The sequence below is a fragment of the Nelumbo lutea genome, chromosome 7 (assembly GCF_056320005.1).
Source record: "Nelumbo lutea isolate HS-2025 chromosome 7, American lotus-T2T, whole genome shotgun sequence".
Taxonomy (NCBI): domain Eukaryota; kingdom Viridiplantae; phylum Streptophyta; class Magnoliopsida; order Proteales; family Nelumbonaceae; genus Nelumbo; species Nelumbo lutea.
This window is the reverse complement of record NC_142690.1, coordinates 55,053,844-55,074,029: the sequence shown is the minus strand read 5'-3', so window position 1 is coordinate 55,074,029 and position 20,186 is coordinate 55,053,844. Positions and strand designations below refer to the sequence as shown.

General features: G+C 37.5%; 1 protein-coding gene across 4 annotated transcripts in view; it reads right to left on the bottom strand.

Moving 5' to 3' along the window:
• The window catches only part of LOC148846461 (MBOAT (membrane bound O-acyl transferase) family protein), a 97,296-nt gene that overhangs the window by 59,107 nt on the left and 18,003 nt on the right, over nt 1-20,186 (bottom strand). For all 4 annotated transcript variants that reach the window (XM_088954764.1, XM_088954767.1, XM_088954766.1 and 1 more), the window contains exons 6-10: nt 16,324-16,427; nt 16,143-16,207; nt 3,552-3,622; nt 1,790-1,849; nt 1,032-1,145 (exon numbers count right to left, since the gene is read on the bottom strand). In XM_088954764.1, coding sequence (XP_088810890.1) covers nt 1,032-1,145; nt 1,790-1,849; nt 3,552-3,622; nt 16,143-16,207; nt 16,324-16,427 — 414 coding nt within the window. The remainder of the gene's footprint in view (nt 1-1,031; nt 1,146-1,789; nt 1,850-3,551; nt 3,623-16,142; nt 16,208-16,323; nt 16,428-20,186) is intronic.

Here is a 20,186-nt window from a genome sequence, read left to right as displayed (position 1 = left end):
ATTCAAAAAATGCAAAAAACTAAAAATATGAATCATAATATTAATAAAAAATATAAAATTAAATTTTAAAATAAATTTAAAAAAAAACTACTATCTGAAATTAAAATACATAAACATAACATGTAAAGCGTATTCAAATGAAAATTTAAAAATAAAATCAAACATATAAAACATTTTCAAGCATGTAAAACCCACAACCTCTTTTTGTCCTCAATTGCATTACTTTAAGTAGCTAATGTGATGTAAAACATATTACATTCCTGATTCAACAAGCCACCTTTGTGTCATGCCCCTCGAGGCAAGCCCAAACAAGTCCATGTTAGGGTCTTAAATTCTTAATTTTCACACAAAAAAATGATTTTATAATTTTAATTGCCTTTTAAGAAGATATTTTATTGAGATGAATGAATGAACAACATTAGCAAATAGGGTGTATGTATCTTTGAATAAAGTGTGAGCTAAATTAAATGACTTGAACCCTGGTCACTTTATATTTTTTGGATCTGCCCAGGTGAACTGTATTAAAACCAAGAGAAAAGCAATCTGGCCACAACTTACATGTATGTCATGATTTACATAATATTTTATATTTTATAAATATGACATCATGGGTCACTGGGTTGACCGGCAGTTGAACCAACTTGTCAGTTGTGACCCAGTAGCCTTTCTAGTTTTTTTTTTTTTTTTGATAGGTAGCCTTTCTAGTTTTGATATGGTCAAGTTTTACAACATTGGGTAAAAGTACCAAATTCTGGTTTCTAATCAGTATACTAAATTTTCTCTTTAGCTATTAGAATCACTTTCATTGCTTCTTCTCATACAGCATAAATACTTCCACTTAATACAATGAAACTCATTTGAATGGTGCTGTAGTTTCAGGCACATTTCCTAAAATACTATTCAGTCAGTGTCTACATGCTATATGCTCAAAAGTAGCATAAACTTTTAGCCATAGTAAAGAGGAAAAAAAACTATCTATCAAAATAATAAAGAAAGAAAGAAAGATGATAACTAACACTGAGGAAGCATACCTGTGAAGCGAATGCATTGAAGCTTATAATTGGCCCAGCTATGTAAAGGGGTGCATACACCAAATAACACATGTATACGGAAAATGAGAATTTTTTGATAGGAAGTCTTCGTTCCTGAAAGACAACAGAACACACAAGAAGCAAATTTACTCCTAGAAAGGATAATGACTCAGATAGAACATAGCATTACTAAAATTTTGAATGTAAATTTGGTACCTAGTGTATATTAATTACTTATGTACTCAATGACAGTCGGAATGCCAGTTCAAGGAAGAAAGATGAAATACATAATAGGATTAATAATAATATTGTCAGTCACTGATCAAAAAAAAAAAGTGGGCAAACTGGGACGATCAAATATTTCCAAAGAATATCATTATGATGCACCTATCTATTGCCTGTTTAGCTCTGCTATTCTCAGGTCATATCCACCAAATCAAACATCTAAGTGAACCCAAGTGTCAGTCATGGTTCAAAATTTCAATACACCCCAATGCAGCGGAAGGGGTGCATCAAGACTTTGAACCTTGTGCTTTTTCATTTTCTTATTTTTTTTATTTTTTAATTTGAGTTTTAGCCTCTTTTATGAGTTTTAATTATTAAAAACAAGATTTCTTCCAAAAGCCCTTTAAATAGGTGTATTGACACCTAAAAGAAATGATATAATACACCCCCATCGAAATTTTGAACCTTGGCGCATCTAGAAACTATGAATGCAACATTAATATAATAAGACTTGTCAATAAGAAATAGCTAACCTGTAAAAGAAAGTAGCATGCCTTCCCCGAAGAACAAATATGGCAACGTTGAATGTGTTTCTGCAGATAATATGAAAGCAACAGAAGTGCAAGATTAGAGAGAATGGAGATTGAAGGACCCACAGTATGACATAAGCTTTGTTATACATGGAATGGATATTCCTACATCAAGTTGGGAACATGGGGCTAATTTGTTCTGGGAAAAGCAATATCATTGCTGACTATTTGACAATGTTCAGAGAACCAGACTCGGCACTGAACCGGGAAAGGGAGAGGTTCAGGGGTCAGAATTGTGAGGTCAAATTGTGATGATGTGGCATATATGTATATATACTACGGGTCATATAAATACTATATATAATATATTTTACAAGTTTTAATATACTTAAATATAGTGGATGGATGGCAAATTCCTTAATTTTTAAAGCAAATGACAGGGCTCAAGTCTCTTAATTTACATTTTCTTTAAAATATGTGTATAATAAAGCAATGTATACAATAATGAGTCATTAAATTACACAAGTAAAGAAATGGATTAGTGGTAATTAAGCAATATATGAAAATAAGAAGTCAAGGGTTCAAGTCTTGTCAAACACATTTTAAAATTTCAATTATTTAATGGCGCGGCTGGTTTCATGAAACTAGGACCGGTTCACCGGTTTTCTTGTTAAAATAACCAGGCAGCCAGTTTTCACCGGGTTTTTAACAAAGACAGTTATTGAGGTGTGACCAAACCAGCCAGGGGCCCATGTCATGGTTCAACCAGTCCAACCGGCTAGTCTGGTCCGGTTTCCTAAACACTGCTATTTGTAAAGGTAGTGAGGTCAATTCAAAACAGCCAAAGAAACAAGACTCCAAAACAGACAGTTATGAAATTCAAGCAAGGAACAGCAATTCAATTAACATTGAAGTATGGAAATGATTTTTTATCAGTGACATGATCGAGTCATCAAGTGAATTAATTAATAAATCATCAAGAAAGAAGATACAAAAGATATAAAATTAAACACAGAAAGAAAAAATGTAAGAATCCTGACAAACAGCTTACTTGTACACCCTTGACAAAAGTGAAAAAAAAAAGTCTTGTAGGCTAATCCCATATGAAATACATTCCTTGCTACCCAACTTGTAGCTAAAGAAATAGCTAGATCATTGGAAGATCTTATCCAATGGAGTGAAATGTTCCCCTGTCCACAGAGGTTCCTCTTTGACCCAATGTCCATATACCCAATATCCCTCGCTTCCATCTGTCAAACATCTCAGCACAGCCTGATAGTCACTGTAAACCCCAACTGCAAAGTAACTAGAGCTTATATCAGTCATAAACCCCTCAACTTTGAGAAGAGGTTTGTCTAGAGTCTCACCTCTCCCAACCAGACTCGAGCATACCTCAGGAATCTCTAACATTGCTCCTGAAAGAAACACCAATGCCTGAAATCCAGGGGTTTTCAAATAAACAACCATCAATGCTCAGCTTGGTTTTCAGGCTGGGCATTTTGGATTTTTTCCATCTTGGGGTTGTGCCTATTGGGGTTTTTCTTTGCTCTTTGTCGGGTGATTGCTTATCACCTTTCTTTCTAATCTCCTTTTTCTTTTTTATTTATCTTCAAAAAAAGGAAAAACCCATGGAACAACAGGATCATCTCTAGAGACCAAAGAAGAAGCAAGTTAGTATGGAAAGAATTTCAAGAACAGCCCAAGAAAATATAAAACATTTGTTAAAACAAATATAGGTTGAACAAGAAAATTATAATCAAATTACCTCTTCATCAAAATGATAATCTCGACATGCCCTGTAATAATCATATCCAAAACTTATCATCCGCAAAACAACTGTCAAAATAACCAGATCAAACCATATTTCAGTGGGGTCACCAGCACCTGCTATAAAATGCAATTATGTCTCCAAGCTTTTCATAAAAGAAAATTTGAATTTCTTTTCTTTCTTCGTATTCATCTCATGAATACGTTGGAATATGATGATTTTTATACTTCAACATAAAGTTTATACTTTTCTTATGAAAATTATGGAAAATTATTTAAGAAATATGTTTATGGAACCTATGGAACTACCCTAGGGTATATGTTTTTTACTTAAAAAAATCCATCACCTAAGCACCCACCTAGGCACAACAAGGCACCACCCTGTCACCTAGCCTCGCCTCGCCTTGGCACCTTGAAAACTATGATTGCACCCAAAAATTGGAGGGAGATGAAAGATATTAGTTTTCAGATTAGAGAGAAAGAACAGTGGAGAAAAAAGAAGATTGAGAGGAATGGGGTAACAGCCACTCTCACAGCCCCTAATCTTATCATTTATAGTAGGGTTACAAGAAAGAGTACAAAGACAAATCTGCCCCCCTGTTTTAAAAGTGCAAGGCGCAAAAAAGGTCAAAAAAAGGTCAGAAAATTCAAAAAAAAATTCCAAAATTTTCAAAAAAAATCAAAAAACATGAAACATAATATTAATAAAAAATACAAACTTAAATTTTAAAATTAATGATTTCAAAAACCTACTATCTAAAACTAAAATACCTAAACATAACATGTAAAGCATATTCAAATGAAAATTTAAAAATCAAATCAAATAAATAAAACATTTTAAAGCATGTAAAACGCACAATCTCTTTTTTTTCCTCAACTGCATTATTTCAAGTAACTAATGTGATGTAAAACATATTACATTCCTGACTCTACGAGCCACCTTTGTGCCACGCCCCTCGAGGCAAGCCCAAACAAGTCCATGTTACGGTCTTAAATTCTATATTTTCACACAAAAAGTAATAATTTTATAATTTTAATTGTCTTTTATGAATATATTTTATTAAGATGAATGAATGAACAACATCAGCAAATAGGGAGTTCTCCCAGCCACTAGGTTCAAAAAGAAAGCAAAAAAGCGCAAAATTTTCAAAAGGCGCATGCTTGGGCTAAGGAGCAAGGCGCATTAGGAAAACACCTAGGCACACTAGGCATACGCCTTTCGAAAGTGTTGCGCCTAGTACTTGGGTGAGGTGCCTACCCTAAAGTGTGCCTCGCCTGTGCACCTAGGCGATGGCATGTAAGGGGTGCAAAGGTCCCCATAAACAATTCTTTCTTACACAAAGTGTCTAACAATCTCAATATGCTTTGTCCTATCATGCTAGACCGGGTTGTTAACAATGTTGATTGCAACCTGATTATCACAATACAGCTTCAGAGGTCTAGTTACTTCTGTCCCCAACTCCTTTATAAGAATCTGAAGCCAAATCAGTTCAGCAACTCCATGGGCCATAGCCCTAAATTCAGCCTCAGCATTTAATCTTGCAACAACCGTTTGTTTCTTGCTCCTCTAAGTGACTAGTTTACCACCTATGTGTTAGACAGTTTTGTATGCCCTTACCTTCAATCAAGATGATGTACTTTATGAGTTTATTGTAAATGAATAAAAGTGCATATTTGATTCATGTTCCCTTGGTATGTTTCTGTGTAATACCCTTAAACTGGACACTTAATGAGACTCGTGTTAGTTTAGAATGTTCATAGCCAGTGGGTCGGTTTGGGGAGACCTATCCTGACAAGGCTGACACTGTGGTGCCACCAAGTCGGTTGGGGTGGCCTGTCTCAGCTGCCAGGGTGAGACCATAGGCACATACAGTGTAAGATTAATTGAATCTTTGAACTGGACCAGATTTCCAGTATTGCCCTAGACCTTGGAGATTGATGGGCAAAACTGGAAAGTTACACCCGACCCCTAGACTCAATTATGATACTGCACTAGGTGTCGGATTGGGCTGTCTTTGATATACCATTCAGTGAGATCCTTAGCAGGGGTCAAAACCTGGGTATGTTGGGACAGTCTGAGAATTCATCTGAGTGGATGATCATAGTAACAGGATCAGCCCCTTTGTTGGACAAAGGTAATGATCAAGGATGCACTCTCACTGATGGAAACCAAGATTGCCGGCAGCCGATTTCAAGCGTTGAGATTTGTTTTGCAAAATATTTTATATGAGATATAAAAGTATATATATTATGGTTTCAAAATGATTTGCAAAAGGTTTTAATTCTCGGGATCCATATGAGCAGAGAGTGCAACACTATTCCTTGCAGCCGAGGGAGAGGTCCTCTCTTGTTGGGCAGTGTATGATCATTATGGGCTGAGAGGTTAAGTGTAAGACCATTGAGGATAATACCTGATGGGCTAATCTTGCATCTGCCCACAGTCCCTGGGTGTTACAAGGTGGCTTGGCCCAGGACCACTTAGGGTAAGTGTTGGGCCCATAGAGACCATGATATGGTTTTCAGGGGGTGCACTGTCCGTAACAGTATATTCGGCCAGGCCTTGTAACAAAGGCTGGGCCGAACCCATGTGGTTGATGTGTAGATCAATGTTAAATGGGCCTTAAGCCCATTTCGAACTGGGCTAATTTGATTAGTCATTTAAAGGGGCGAATTCTGAGATGGTTCAACTGATAGGATTGGGGCCAGACCCTATCCACTTAGAGAGTCCAAGATCTAAATGAGATTTAGATCTGGAAGCCTCCTAATTAGATTAGGAGATGGCTGATCTGATATGCAGATAAGATAAGGGTTATTCCTTATCACTTAAAGGGACTTCTTATCCAGATATGATTTGGATCACCAACTCCTAATGGGATTAGGAGCTGATCCCTTTAAGATTATAAAAGGAGGGTGCGGCAGCCTAAAGACATGCAACACACAACTCCTGTCTTCAGAGCTAAAATCACAAGAAGAGAGAATTCTGCACCCTGTGAATACTCTCTTGCCGCCTCCTTCCTGCAGCCGCCACCTCCAGCAGTTCGATCTCCAGTTCTTGGGAGAAATCAAGATTTGATCTTGATCTCAATCTTTTGGGAAAAGATTGATTGGAGCTGTATTCACAAGCCATCTTGTTGATTCTTGCGAAGGGTCAAGTTCTTTTGGAAGAACACTGTTGATTCTGCTCCACCCTACACTGCGTCATCTTCAGTGGGAGCAGATTTTGGATCCTTCCTTGGGCGTGAACACCTCCATTGGGAGATATTGTTTCTCTGTATCAGGTATAATCCCTCCCTACTACTTTTGGTTCAGATCTGGTTCAGTTTATGGTTCAAGAATGATCCTTGAAAATATGATTTTCTAAATAGGGAATGTGATTCCCAGTTGAAGGGAGAGAAAAATTTTTTGAAATTCGCCCCTTATTCCGCAATCTTTGGGCATCCATGTAATGGATATCCTATCCCTTCACTATGAAGGTGCAACATTCAGATCTAGTCCTTCAATCTCCACGAGAACCTGCCCTGTCAGCATTAGGGTAGGCTTCCATTTGTTTCTTAAATGCAATCCCTTCCTAGGACATGCCTGGAAGTATCTCAAGATCCTTTCTACTACCCTCATATGTGTAACTTGTGGAGAATGCATAAATTGGCTGACCACTAGGGGTGGCCACTCAGCTTGTGAGGCTTGCAAGCCTAATAGAGCTTTTATGTATGTATGTATGTATGTATGTATATATATATAAATAAAATAATAAATATAAAAATATCATAAATGTAAAAAATAATAATTTTATATATATAATAATAACTAGTTTTTATAATTCTAATTTTTATATGCATAGTCTTTTATTTTTTATAAAACATTTGGTTCACAATCGAGCTCGAGCTGAGCCGAGCTCGAACTTACGAGCTTTTGACTCTAACCGAATTTGAGCTCAAGTCACTAGCTCAAGCTCAAGCCTCCTAGTTTACCAGCAAGCCGAGCTCGAATAGCTAGATATTAGGCTCGGCACAACTCAAATCCACCCCTACTAACCACATGAACTACATATACAATATCAAGTCTTGTGAGGGATAAATAAAGCAATTTACCAACTAATTTCTGATATCTTTCTTTGTCAGGATACAGTTCTCCATCATCTTCCTATAACCCATGATTTTTCTCTATAAGAGTTTCTACTAGTCTAAATCCTAGCTTCTTTGTCTTTAGAAGGTTCAATAAATATTTCCTTTGGTAGATGTATATTCCCTCTCTAGATCTAGCCAGATCTATTCCTAAGAAATATTTCAGAGGTCCCAAATCTTTGATTTCAAACTCTAAGACTAAGAAGTCCTTCAACTTTCAAATCATCTCTCGTAATATACCATATCATCAACATAAACAATAAATGTTGTTAGCTTTCTTTCATTTCTTTTATAGAACGTGTTATCAACACTGCGTTGCTTGTACCCAACAACGTTCATTGCCTTGCATAATCTTTCAACCCAAGCCCTTGGAGATTGTTTGAGGCCATATAAGGTCCTCCTTAGCTTGCATACCTTTCCTCTCATGTCATACACTAGAGGAGGGTCCATGTAGATTTCTTCTTGTAGATCTCTATTTAAGAAAGCATTCTTGACATCTAACTAATGTAATTCCCAAGAAAATTTTGTTGCAAGAGAAAGTAACACCCATATAGTATTCAATTTGGCAACTGAGCATAGGTCTACTTATAATCAATCCCTTCCTTTTGGGTGAATCCTTTTGCAACTAATCTAGCTTTATACATCTTGACAGAACCATCAGCCATGTGTTTAACTACATATACCCACTTGCACCCTACAATGCTACCAGGATCGAGGCCAATACACAAGAGGAGGAGTAGAAAGAGGAATACCATTGTCACAAGGAAGAGAGGGAGGAATAGAGGTAGGAACAAGAAGGCAGATAGGAGTTCAATCTTTACTTGCATTTTCTCCCTGAAGAGAAGGACAAGATGACTGGAAGAAGGAAGGGAACTCCAAAAAGGTAACATCCTTAGAGGCGTATCTCTTGCCAGAGAGAGCATCAAAGCATCAATAGCCTTTCTGGACTGGAGAGTAACCAAGGAAAACACACTTAACTGATTTAGGATCAAACTTTCGCTGGAAAGGACTCATATCATGAACAAAACAAACACAACCAAAGACCTTAAGGGGTAGATAAAAAGGAGGTTAATCAGGGAAGAGTAGTTGATGAGGAGAATGAAGGTTAAGGACCCGTGATGGGAATCTATTAATGAGATGCACAGCTTTCTCAACAACATCACCCCAAAAACGAGTTGGAATAATAAGCCTCGAGTAACTTCAACCACATGCCAATTTTTTCTTTCATCCACCCCATTTTGTTGTAGAGTGTGGATGTACCACCCTTCTCTAACTGCAACAATATATTCCAACACCTTTCTTTATTGTGTCTTGGCTTCTTGTAGTACTCACAAATAACATCCTCGACCTTATCTGCAATGGGATGTATGCAAGTATTTTGCTTGGGTCAAGATGACACAAAGGCAGAATGATCACTCACAGAGGATTGCATCATGGCAGTTCTTTGGATTTCTTCCCCGTGTACAAGAGAGTAAGAAGTAGCAAGAGAGACAACGCCTGCACTAAGAATGTGTTGCCTGGTGAAATCAAATTTTGGGTTTAAGCCAACCAAAATCAAAGACTTTATTCTCCTCTATGTACTTCCGATACTACTCACCATCTTCAGGGTCCTTCCAAACTAGAGAAGAGAAATATATAGCAACAGATCTCTCCCCCTAACGCATACTGCAAGCTTCCCTCTGAAGCTAATACACTCTAGTAGTATTGTTAACTTGGGAATAAGTAGCAACCACCCTATCCCAGATATCCTTGGCAGATGGAAGAAACATGTAATTCCGGGCAATATGAGGTTGCATTGAGCAAATCAACCATGATATAACAAGGGAGTTGTCCTAATCCCACCTTGCAAATTTCAGATCTTCAAGACTCGGGTTCACTTCCCTTCCTGTGATGAATCCCAGTTTACCTCTCCAGTAATGGTAAGTTTAGAAAACTGAGACCACTCTAAAAAATTAGTTCCATCCAGTTTAACAGTAGTTATCATACCACTAGAAATATTTGTAGTTCCCGGGAGCACGTCGGGAACCATCTGAAAATCCTTAGATGATTCCATATTCTAATAAGACACCTTTTCATCAACCAAAAAGGACCCCCAACACTTTAACCGAGGTTCCAAACCCAAAAAACTAGGTTACCACACAGTTAAGAACCAAAGTAAGACCCAAAAACTAGGTTGGCGGCAAAATAGAGGGAGAAAAAAATCTCCCAAAAATCACACAGTGCTCAGAAAATTACGGGACCACTTCCCTCCAATCCCAAATCGAAAAATGACATGAATGGTCTAGGTTTTACAACAGAAAAAAAAAAAAAAAAAAAAAAAAAAAATCATTAAACCAGATATACATGGCTCGACATCAAATCTGGGACTTCTACGGATTTTTCCTTGAAAAATCCACTAAAAAATCATAGAAGCTTCAAATAGTGACAAGAGCTATACCAAAATTGTTCTAAAACCAGGGCAAATCAAATTGTGTTGGTTTCATAGACTGCCACTAACGCCTATACGAACTGTTGACGTCAACAGAGAACCAACTCCCAAAAGATTCTACCTGCTCTGATACCAAGTTGCAAAAACTAGGATTTCAAGAGAGAGAAAGAAGAGAAGAGATGTGAAGAAGAGGAATGGGAGGAAGAAGAGAGTAATGTGTTGAGAAGTGTGTGTTGTTCATTGTTCACACCCTCAAAAGTTTACTTTATAATTTGAAAAATAATAATTACAAGAAGGCCCCTATCTGGGAGACAAATACTAAGAGAATTAAAGAAAGGAGAAAAAGACCAAAAACACCCCTCTCTAACCATTCTCAATAGGGTCTAAGGAAGAAGTAGGAGTAGGAGCTGAAACAAAGGGGTTAGCCTATGAGTAAGTTTCTTCCACTCCACTAGTCTCCCTTGAAGAGGATCTCGAGGAGGGTCAAAGAAGGATTGTGACTCAAAAAAATATAACTTCCTTGGTGATGAACTTCCTTCTGATAGCTGGAGCAAGACATTTATATCCTTTTTGTATATGAAAATATCCCAAGAACCCCACAGATTGCCTTTGGATCCAACTTTGCCCGTAGAGGATCATTAACATTAATAAAACATACACGGGACAGAAAAAAGGGTTGATGAGATAAGAAGTTGTCAAAACAGCATGAGAACAAAACTTCTTTGGGACCTTGCTTTAAATCACTAGAGCACAAGTGGTCTCAAGTAAATGTCTATTTTTCCCTTCCGCAACACTATTTCTATTGTGGTGTGTAAGTACATGACGACTGATGCAAGGTCCCTTCATCTTTAAAGAATACATTTAGAGAATTCTTGAAATATCCAATTGCATTATTTGAACGGAACTATTTAACATTCTTTCCAAACTGTGTCTCAATCATCTTACAAAACACCATAATGATTCTAGGTACTTCTTCTCTTTCTTTCATCAAATAAACCAAGTGCATCTTGTAAAGTGATCAATAAAACTAGTGAAATGCCAATAGCCATCCATGGAAACAATGGGTGAAGGACCCCAAACATCTGAATGAATTAAATCAAAAGGAGCATCAACTTCATTACTAGAACTTGGATAATTTGTTCTACAATGTTTAGACAATTGACACACATCACAAAAAAGACTTTCAAAGGACACCTCAAACAACTTTGGAAACAAGACTCTCAACAATGAAAAAGACAAATGACCCAATCTGGCATGCCAGGATAAACCAAAGTACTAGACTCCTTGCATTCATTTTTTTTTTTTTTTGAAGAGTCAAAATAAAAAAAAAAAAATCATTAAAACAAAAAAGATTCATACAACCCAGGGGTGTTAAGAAGACACCCAGCTGCAGACTTACACACATGCAGTTTACACTACAATAGTTCAATCAAGATACAAGAAACTGATAAAATTTATGAGCATGTAGCTCAAGAAAATTCCAAAACTTCTCCCCCAACTTTGCTCTGTCAGTCTAATGAAAGTCTAGATGCACCAGAATCCAATTGGACACCAAATTTTCAACTATAGCTAACATCCTTCCAATGTTCTTTTGTTTGTTCTCCAATAGTCTTCTATTTCTCTCGTTCCATAAAACCCAACAGACTGGAAAAGGGATGCAGATCCACACAATCTTTGTTTTCTTGCTCCCATTAAATCTTGGCCAAGAGAAGAATAACTTCGCTGTAGTCAAAGAATGAAACAAATTCATTTCAAATAGGAAAGAGAAAAAACTCCACATGAAATGAGTAATCTTGCAAGTATAGAACAAGTGGAATGTTGTTTCTTCATTCGAGTAGCAAAGATAACAGAGGCTTTCCATGCAAAAACATTCTACTCTTTAGGTGGTTTGAAGTTAAGATGCTACCCATAGACACTAACCAAGCAAAATCTTCCACTCTTGTGGGGATAGGATTCAGGATTCCCCCACACTCCTTTCACTTGATTAGCAACCAGATGCTCCCTTATCAGTACCAATTAAAAGGATTTCACAGTAAAAGTTCCATTTTTGCACTCTTTCCACCACAGGCCATCCCTAGAAGAAATAGAAACAATAGACTGATGCAGGTTTTGTAACAGCAGTAGACATTCTTCAATTTCCAAATCTCTTAATGGCCTCCTAAACGTGGGGTCCACACTTCTCCTCTCACCTCAAAACATTGATCTACCCTCACTTGCTGCTCTGAGAGTCTATAAATTCTTGGACAGAGCTCCCCTCAACTTCCCAACCCCACACCATTCATCTTCCCAGAATCTCACTCTGGGCCCCTCCCCCACCTTAAAACTGACCAAAGCTTTGAACTCTTTGTCAAAATTCATTACCCCCTTCCACACACTCACCCCATAGGAATTTCGAAACTTCCCTTGACTCCCATCCAAACCTCACTACCCCATATTTCCCAGCTACTACCCTCCCCCATAAAGAATCCTTTTCTCTATCCAGCCCAAACCTCCACAGCCACTTACCTAAGAGAGCCCCATTAAACAGCCTCACCCTCCCAAACCCCCTTTTTCCTTTTGGTCTGCATACCTTGTCCCAATTCACCAAATGGAACTTGTTTTGTCCCAAAATTCCTTCCCAAAGGAAATCCCTTTGTAGTTTTGATCTTGTCAACCACCTTCCTTCAAACCTTTAATAATGACAAATAGTATGTTGGTAAGCTTGAAAGGACATTTCCAATGAGAGTTATTCTACCCCCAAAAGACAGGTATTTTGCTTTCCAATTCTCCAATCTTGTTTCCACCCCTTCTAGCACTGGCCTCCATACCCCTACTTCTGAAATCTTGGCCCCCACCGGGAGACACAAATAGAGGAAAGGTAACTCCCCTAACTGGCATTCCAACACTATCACACACTATTCCAGCACCTCCCTTTCTACTTCCCCCACTCCAATTAGTAAACTCTTATATTCATTGATATTAGTAGACACTATCTTAAGAGCTGAACCAATGTCTACATTGAGATAGTAGAGACCTCCAGACTCATGACCACTCCCGATCGTTTGTTTTGTCAACCGGTCCTAGAAAACACAATGAGTGGGAAAGAAGGCCAAAACACAATCCAAAGTTTTTGTTATTCTAGAAACTGAAAGTAAGTTGGCAGTAAAATTAGAAACCTACACGGTAGACTTAAGAGAGAGAGTTTTTTCAAGTTGGATATCCCTTTTATCTTGTCCAGAAACCAAATAATAAGATGAAATAAAGAAGAGCCGTTGGTCATGTGTTCAAAAGCTCCTGAGTCAATAACCCAAGAGTTTGGGGGACAAAACTATATAGCACTAAGTGCAGATGTAATAATTGTCTTGGCAAAAGAGGAGGAAGCAATAGAGGACTGTTTCAATCAAGCCATAGCCCAATTGAGGATATCTACCTCTTCAACCGCAAACTTAGGAAAGCTATTTGAAGGAGTAGTGGTCTGTCCCATACTAGAAGAAACACTAGTAGTTCCAGTTTTATGCATTCCATCCACCATATTGGAGCTTGCTACATGTCCATGGGCTCCTGGACCTTTACTTGGCTTCTTATCCTTCCTTAAAAGCTGCTGGTTTTAGATGAGAGTGCAAAATCCAGCATGTATCTTTGGTGTGTTTTTCTCCACCACAGTGAGAACACTTAAAATTTTTCTTGTCTCCCCCTTTTCCACTCCTTTGAGTCGATGAAGCAAGAGCTGAGTGCTCCATCTGTTGTGTGGACGCCTCAACATTCATCTCTTTCCTCCTAATTTCCTCATTTCTGATTAGGTAGAAAACATGTTGTAAGCTAGAAGGATGATCTCTCCCCAAAATCTGAGATCGAATGCCATCATATGAAAAGTCTAATCCAGCAAGAAATTTAAACACCCTCTCTTCAATTTGTTTTTCATGCATTTCCTTACCTTCAGAATTTTTCCAATCAAAGATGAGATGGTGATCAAGTTCTTCCAAAAGTCCTTCAAGGGTAACAAAATAAGTAACAATCAACAAGTTTCCTTGATTCAAAACTGCAATAGCTTGTGTGAGCCTAAAGACTCTTGCATTATTCTTTTGTTGCCCATAAGTATTAGATAGCTTCTTCCAAATTTTATGAGTTGTAGGATAGTGTTGAACTGTGCTAACAATCTTTGGAGTCATGGAAGACAGCATCCATGTCATAACTAGGGCATTTTTCTCAGTTCAACTCCCATAGGTAGAGTCTTCCATCTTCAGTTCCTTGACCAGTCCATTGATGTCTCCTAGCAAACATCTACTTGTAATATGAAGTTTTGCAGAGATAGATCACTATTTAAAGTTATACTTATCCAGTTTCACATTAGTAATCTGTAGACTAGGGAAACTAGGGTTTTCCATGTTCAAAAAACCATAACTTGGTATGTGTTCCTTTTAGGTTACTTCACTTGAGTTTGAGGATAACATTTGACCTTCCAAAACTCAATTGTTTTAACTTCACTTCTGTTGTAACTTGCACAGAAACACAAACAGGCACCTTTCAGCTTTGTGTCAATAGACTTTTTTTGCTGAAACCCTAGTCTTCCACTTGTTTGAACTGAAAATATATATATATATTGAACTGCACCTTCTTGCAATCCACAAACTTGACCTGTCTTCTACAGGTCACTCTAGTAGTCCACAAACTACTCCAGTTTTGTCTTGCTCTAGTAGAACATACCGGAACCTGTTCTGGGTCTCCCTAGGTCTTCTCCCAAGGAAAAAAGGAAAAAACTAGAGAAAGCTCAGAAAACCACCACCAGCACTAGGGTTTTAAACAACCCAGAAAATAAAAGAAAGAGGATGAGGAAGAAAGAGAACAGTTGCTGTTTTAAGTTCGAACCAGGAGAAACCTGTATCAAAGCTATGATACCATATTAGTTTTCAGATTAGAGAGGAAGAAGAGTAGAGAAGCAGAAAATTGATAGGAATTGAGCGGCAGCCACTCTCATTGCCCCTAATCTTATCATTTATATTAGGGTTACAAGAAAGAGTACAAAGACAAATCTGCCCCTGATTAGTAGGCAGGAAGAAAGAAAGAAATTACATATTAGAACAGGAGGGGCCCAGGCCCATTAAGCCCGAGAGATATATAATATAACATAACATAACAAATAAGGCCAAAGCCCACAAACTAGGTCTCACAACAAAAGAAATAAGGGCAAGGGGCTTTCTAACCATTCACAGTATTAACAGAATGTCTTGTTCATTAGAAAACAATTATTGTTGATGTAAAATTCACTCAATAGGAAGTTGAAACATAGAATATAAAGAGCAAAGTACCACAAAACTGGAATAGTTACTTTATAAATTTTGGCTTCTCACTGGGATTGAATCCTACCTTCACTAAAGTTTGGAAGATGGGTTTACCCCTGATGTGTAGCCCACATGGACCCCCCACAGGGGCGGGAGGGGTTTCTAGAAATGATGAGGATCATTCAATAACAATGTTCCCAGGTCCTATTCGGCATGGTGATTCATTAAAGCAGAGTTGCCAGTGGTAATCCAAGGGGTGAAAAAGGCAGACCGGAGGAAGACAGTAAAGAATGCCATGGAGGTAAAGGAAAGAATTGAAGAAGATTATGTGGATGGTCAGTAACATTCAGGCTAAATTTTGTGGGCAACAAGATCTTCAAATAGAATTGAACAAGATTATGTGGATGGCCAGAAACATTCAGGTTAAATTTCAGTGGGGAACAATTGTTTTGGGCTCAATTGTAGGAACTAAATGGGAAGAGATAGGCCTATGTTCTCTTTAACTGACACATAATATCTTATATATTTTTTGTTTAGAATTAATAAATATCATGGTTAGTTATCAAAAAAGAAAATAAAATTGGTTTCTCACTGATATTAAAGCAGCCTACATCAACAACAAGCATGGGCCCAGAAAGGTTGATTTCATCCATCAAGAAGTTTGAAACAACTATAACATGATACTAATGAAATGTAGAACCATAAGAGATATAGACCCCAAGTATGCATGGCCCTAAAGTTGTATAGAATGGAACCAACAGTGAAAGCAAGAAAAGAAATACCAAAGTTGAAGCAAATGTGCCATCTAAATGTCCCACGGTAGTTGTCTAGAAAAGCCCATCTTCGCCTATTTCATATAAAGTAAACTCAATAATGGAAAACAGCAGTATAATGCTATGTGTAAGAAGTTTTCTTAACTATGAAGAAAATAAAAAGTAAATCATGCAAAGAAAAGGAACCAACCCAAAGATGAAGAATGGATATCCTTCATAGATACGGTTGCACAAAAGAAAAGATATGTTGAAACTCCACAGGACAAATAAGAAATACTTATATTGTGCAAATATCTGCAGAAACATGTCTATTAAAACAAAATGAGAACTAGAAACATTCAACCACAAGAGATAACATAACCACAAGACTCAGTTAAATAAGAGGAAGACAGTAAAGGGTTTTCTTGGTGGCAACAAATGCAAATAAGATATATGATAAATGTAAGGCACATTGTCATAATAAACAATGGAAAAGATGAACTAATCGCATAACAAATACCAGAAGCAAGTAGCCAAAAATGGGGAAAGCTTATTAGATGGGCCAGCAATATGGATATTTGAATGGTTCCAGAATTTGATTTTGGCCCCTACTCTACAGAACATTGGCAAAATTCTGTTTCAAGTCCATGGAAAATTTTTCAACAAAACCATAGAAGTCACATGTGGCTTGAAGACATTATGCACAAGAGCTACATCTTGTTAAAGAATATCAAACTATTAAAGGACCTAACCTAATAGCTTAAGCTTTTAGGTTGAATGGTTCTTTGAGATGGTATCAGAGCCACTTTGACCAAGTGGTCTAGAGTTCGATCCTCATTACCCCCACTATAATTAATTAAGTTTCAGCACAAGGCATGGGTGGGCCTGTGCTTGTTCACTCTTCAACCCCAATGGGCTTTCGTGTAAGGGGGTGTGTTAAGAGAATATCAACCTATTCAAGGACCTCACTAAATAGCTTAAGGTTTTAGGTTGAATGGTTCTTTGAGACATCTATTCTGTTAGATATTTGGTATTCTACAAGGTATACTGCAATGACCAATGAAGGAAGGCAATTTTTACCAATCCCAAATTGGCAGGGAGGGAGGAGAGTGTACAGTGTAACTCCACCTCCAATCTAGGGTTGCAGGGGTTGAATGACCCCTACACAAAGAGTGGACCCCAACCCAAGGTAAAATTACTCTGTACAACAGTAATGTGGGAATTGTGTTTGGTTGTTAAGAAAATAGTAGGAAAAGAAAATCTAAAATAAAGTGTCATTCTTCAGTTTGGCTGACAAGGAAACAAAACGAGAAAAGAAAGTTAACACAAAATAGGAAGGTAATTTTTACTTTGACCTCAGTTTTTCTCTCTTACAAGGTAAGAAAGTACAGGAAAACAGTGAAGAATGAGAAAAGACAATTTTAATTTATTTATTTCCATTTCTTTTCTTTTCTATTCTCTTTTCTTTCAACTCATTTTTGTCACAGCTAACATGGTAAATCATGAATGTATTCTCTATTCAGGTTGAGTTAGGTATAAGAAGAGAAACTATATTTTTCAAATGTTAGCGAGAAGAAGTTAGGTAATGCAGGAGCCAAGTTGTAAAATATGGGATGACTTTGATTTATGTTAAGCCCAGCCCAGCCCAGTCCAGTCAGTCGAAGGCCCACCTATTGAGAAGAGCCAGGACCATCAATGCCTCATATCTCAGCAATTTGAAAGGAGGCAGGAGCTCCAATGTGCCATATAGGAAGATTCCCTGTCAGAAGTCATTTTCCCTTTACCTGGAGTTAGTTACACGATCATGTAATCTCTGAGCCTACTACATAAGGCCAGAGTGGTTCCTTTAGGGCATCATGTAATAAAATTTCCTTCCCTTCTATTCTCTTCAGTTGTTAAGGAGGTTGAGTCTCCCTCGAAGATAATCCTGTGGTGAGCAATTCTCATCAATTTATCAGAAAAGATACGGGATGACTTTGAACTCTTGATACTAGATCCGAGTGATTAAATTTAGTTTTGCCAGATTTGATTAAAGAGAGAAAAAGAAGAGAAATAGAAGAGAAGAACAAGAACAAGAGAAAAGAAATTTCAGCCAATGGAAGACAGATAAGATGTCTCGGACTTTGATTGGACAGTTTTAAGTAGGGACCAAGCTAGGGACAAGGTTTTGAGATGGAGGATATTAAAAAGGCTGTGTTTACCATGGAGAGAAAGAGATCTAAAGCTTGTATGGTTTCACAAATAGAAATTTATCAATAACGTTAGGATATAGAGAAATCAGATTTTTCTAGAGGTAGTTAATGTGTTTTTTAATAATGGTTGAATAAATGTGGGTGCTAATGATATCTTTATTGTTGTGATTAAGAAGCTGGATATAAATCACCCAGAGAACATTAGACCTAATACTCCAATGGAATTTTTAGGACATTTTCCAATGAAAGTTTTTAAGACATTCCAATGGAATTTTTAAGAAGCCAGATACCTTTGTTGTTGCTTCAGTTCCCCTCCAATGGAATTTTTAAGACAATTTCCGAGAAACTTTCAAACCAGCACACAGTCTCTCTTGCAAGGTACACAAACCCTCTACCAGCTTCCATGACTTTTGAGCATCTTATTGCCAGCTTTACCCAGCCAGTAAAAGAAAAACAATATTCAATCTTTAGGGCCATGAACGAGAGCAGAGAGGAGAAAAGAGAAGGCAGAAACAAGTAGAAATATGAGAGAGAAAGAGAGAGAGTAAAGGAAAGTTAGAGAAGGAGACAAAGGAGTGGATGGGAATGGTAGAGAAGTAAAAAACAGGACTTAGAAGTATAACAGGCAAAGTAAGAAAGAGCAAGGGTGGCAAGAGTACCTCATGGCCAAGTTTCCTGAGCCAGGAAAGACCATGGTGCCAGAATTCTTCTTAACCTCCTTGAAATGCATCTGAGCCCTCAGTGAAACTTCAAGCAATGTAAGTTCTTCTCATCTAATCAAAATTTCCACCTCCCTTTCCTCTCGGCTCACCCTTGACAGATTGCTCTCTTCCTCTAATCTATGATCTATCCAGCTTTGCTATCTTCCCTAAAACCTAATTTTTCCTCTCATTCACATGCCAAACACCACTTTACTCCAAACCTTCAAATTCCCCCTTAAAAACTGCAATTTCCTCATCAAAACAAACCCAGAAGAAGCTTCAACATGATAGCTGTTCCATTTCTCTTCAACAAACTCCAAGAAATTTGGGTGTTCTAGCCACATGTTTTCAAACATAAATGGTTTCAAGTCTAACAAACTCCCTTAGTAACACTAGTTTATGATCTGAGATTGAAAACATCAAAACACCAATATTTCTTGCTTCAAATCTGCAAAAAAAACTCTTCCCATTCCCCATTCACAAGAAACCTGTCTGGTCTCCATAGAAAAAGGGGCCTTGTCCATTTGACCAAGTAAACTTAGATCCCATGAGACCCAGTTACTCCAACTCAATTCTTCTTATGAAATCCCCAAATCTTTACATTGCATTCATCACCTTCCTATTCCTGCCCCCTTTCATCTCCCCCAACCTCCTTTGACACCATCACTTCAACTGCATAATTTACTTTCTCCAGCACCACTGACAAAGAAAACCTTCCTTTAAAAAAACCTACCTTCCTCACCACCCCTGAATCCCCAATTGTTAACAGCCCTCACTTATTATTTGACAATCAACACCTAGTTTTGTTTCTTGCAGCAACATGACCTCCACCCTATAATATCTGACAAAGTTTCTTGCTACCTCCCTTCTTCTACAATCCCTTAAGCTCCTAATGTTCCAAGAACACACCCTCATAGCATTCCGCCTTGTAAAACCTCCCTTCTTTTTCCTTCTTTTTTTACTTTTTTTCTTTTGTTCATTATATTTTTCATGTATATTACATGCTTTTGGAAAAAATACATTCACTTATTTTACATTTTCTTTTGGTATTGACTATTGTAAAATTTTTAACCTGATATTCTAATCAAAATGACAGAAAAGGAAGCAAATAAGCTTTGTACATTTTGTGAGGGGTCCACCTGCAACCAAACAAAGAGAAACACCAATCTCAAACAAGCTTT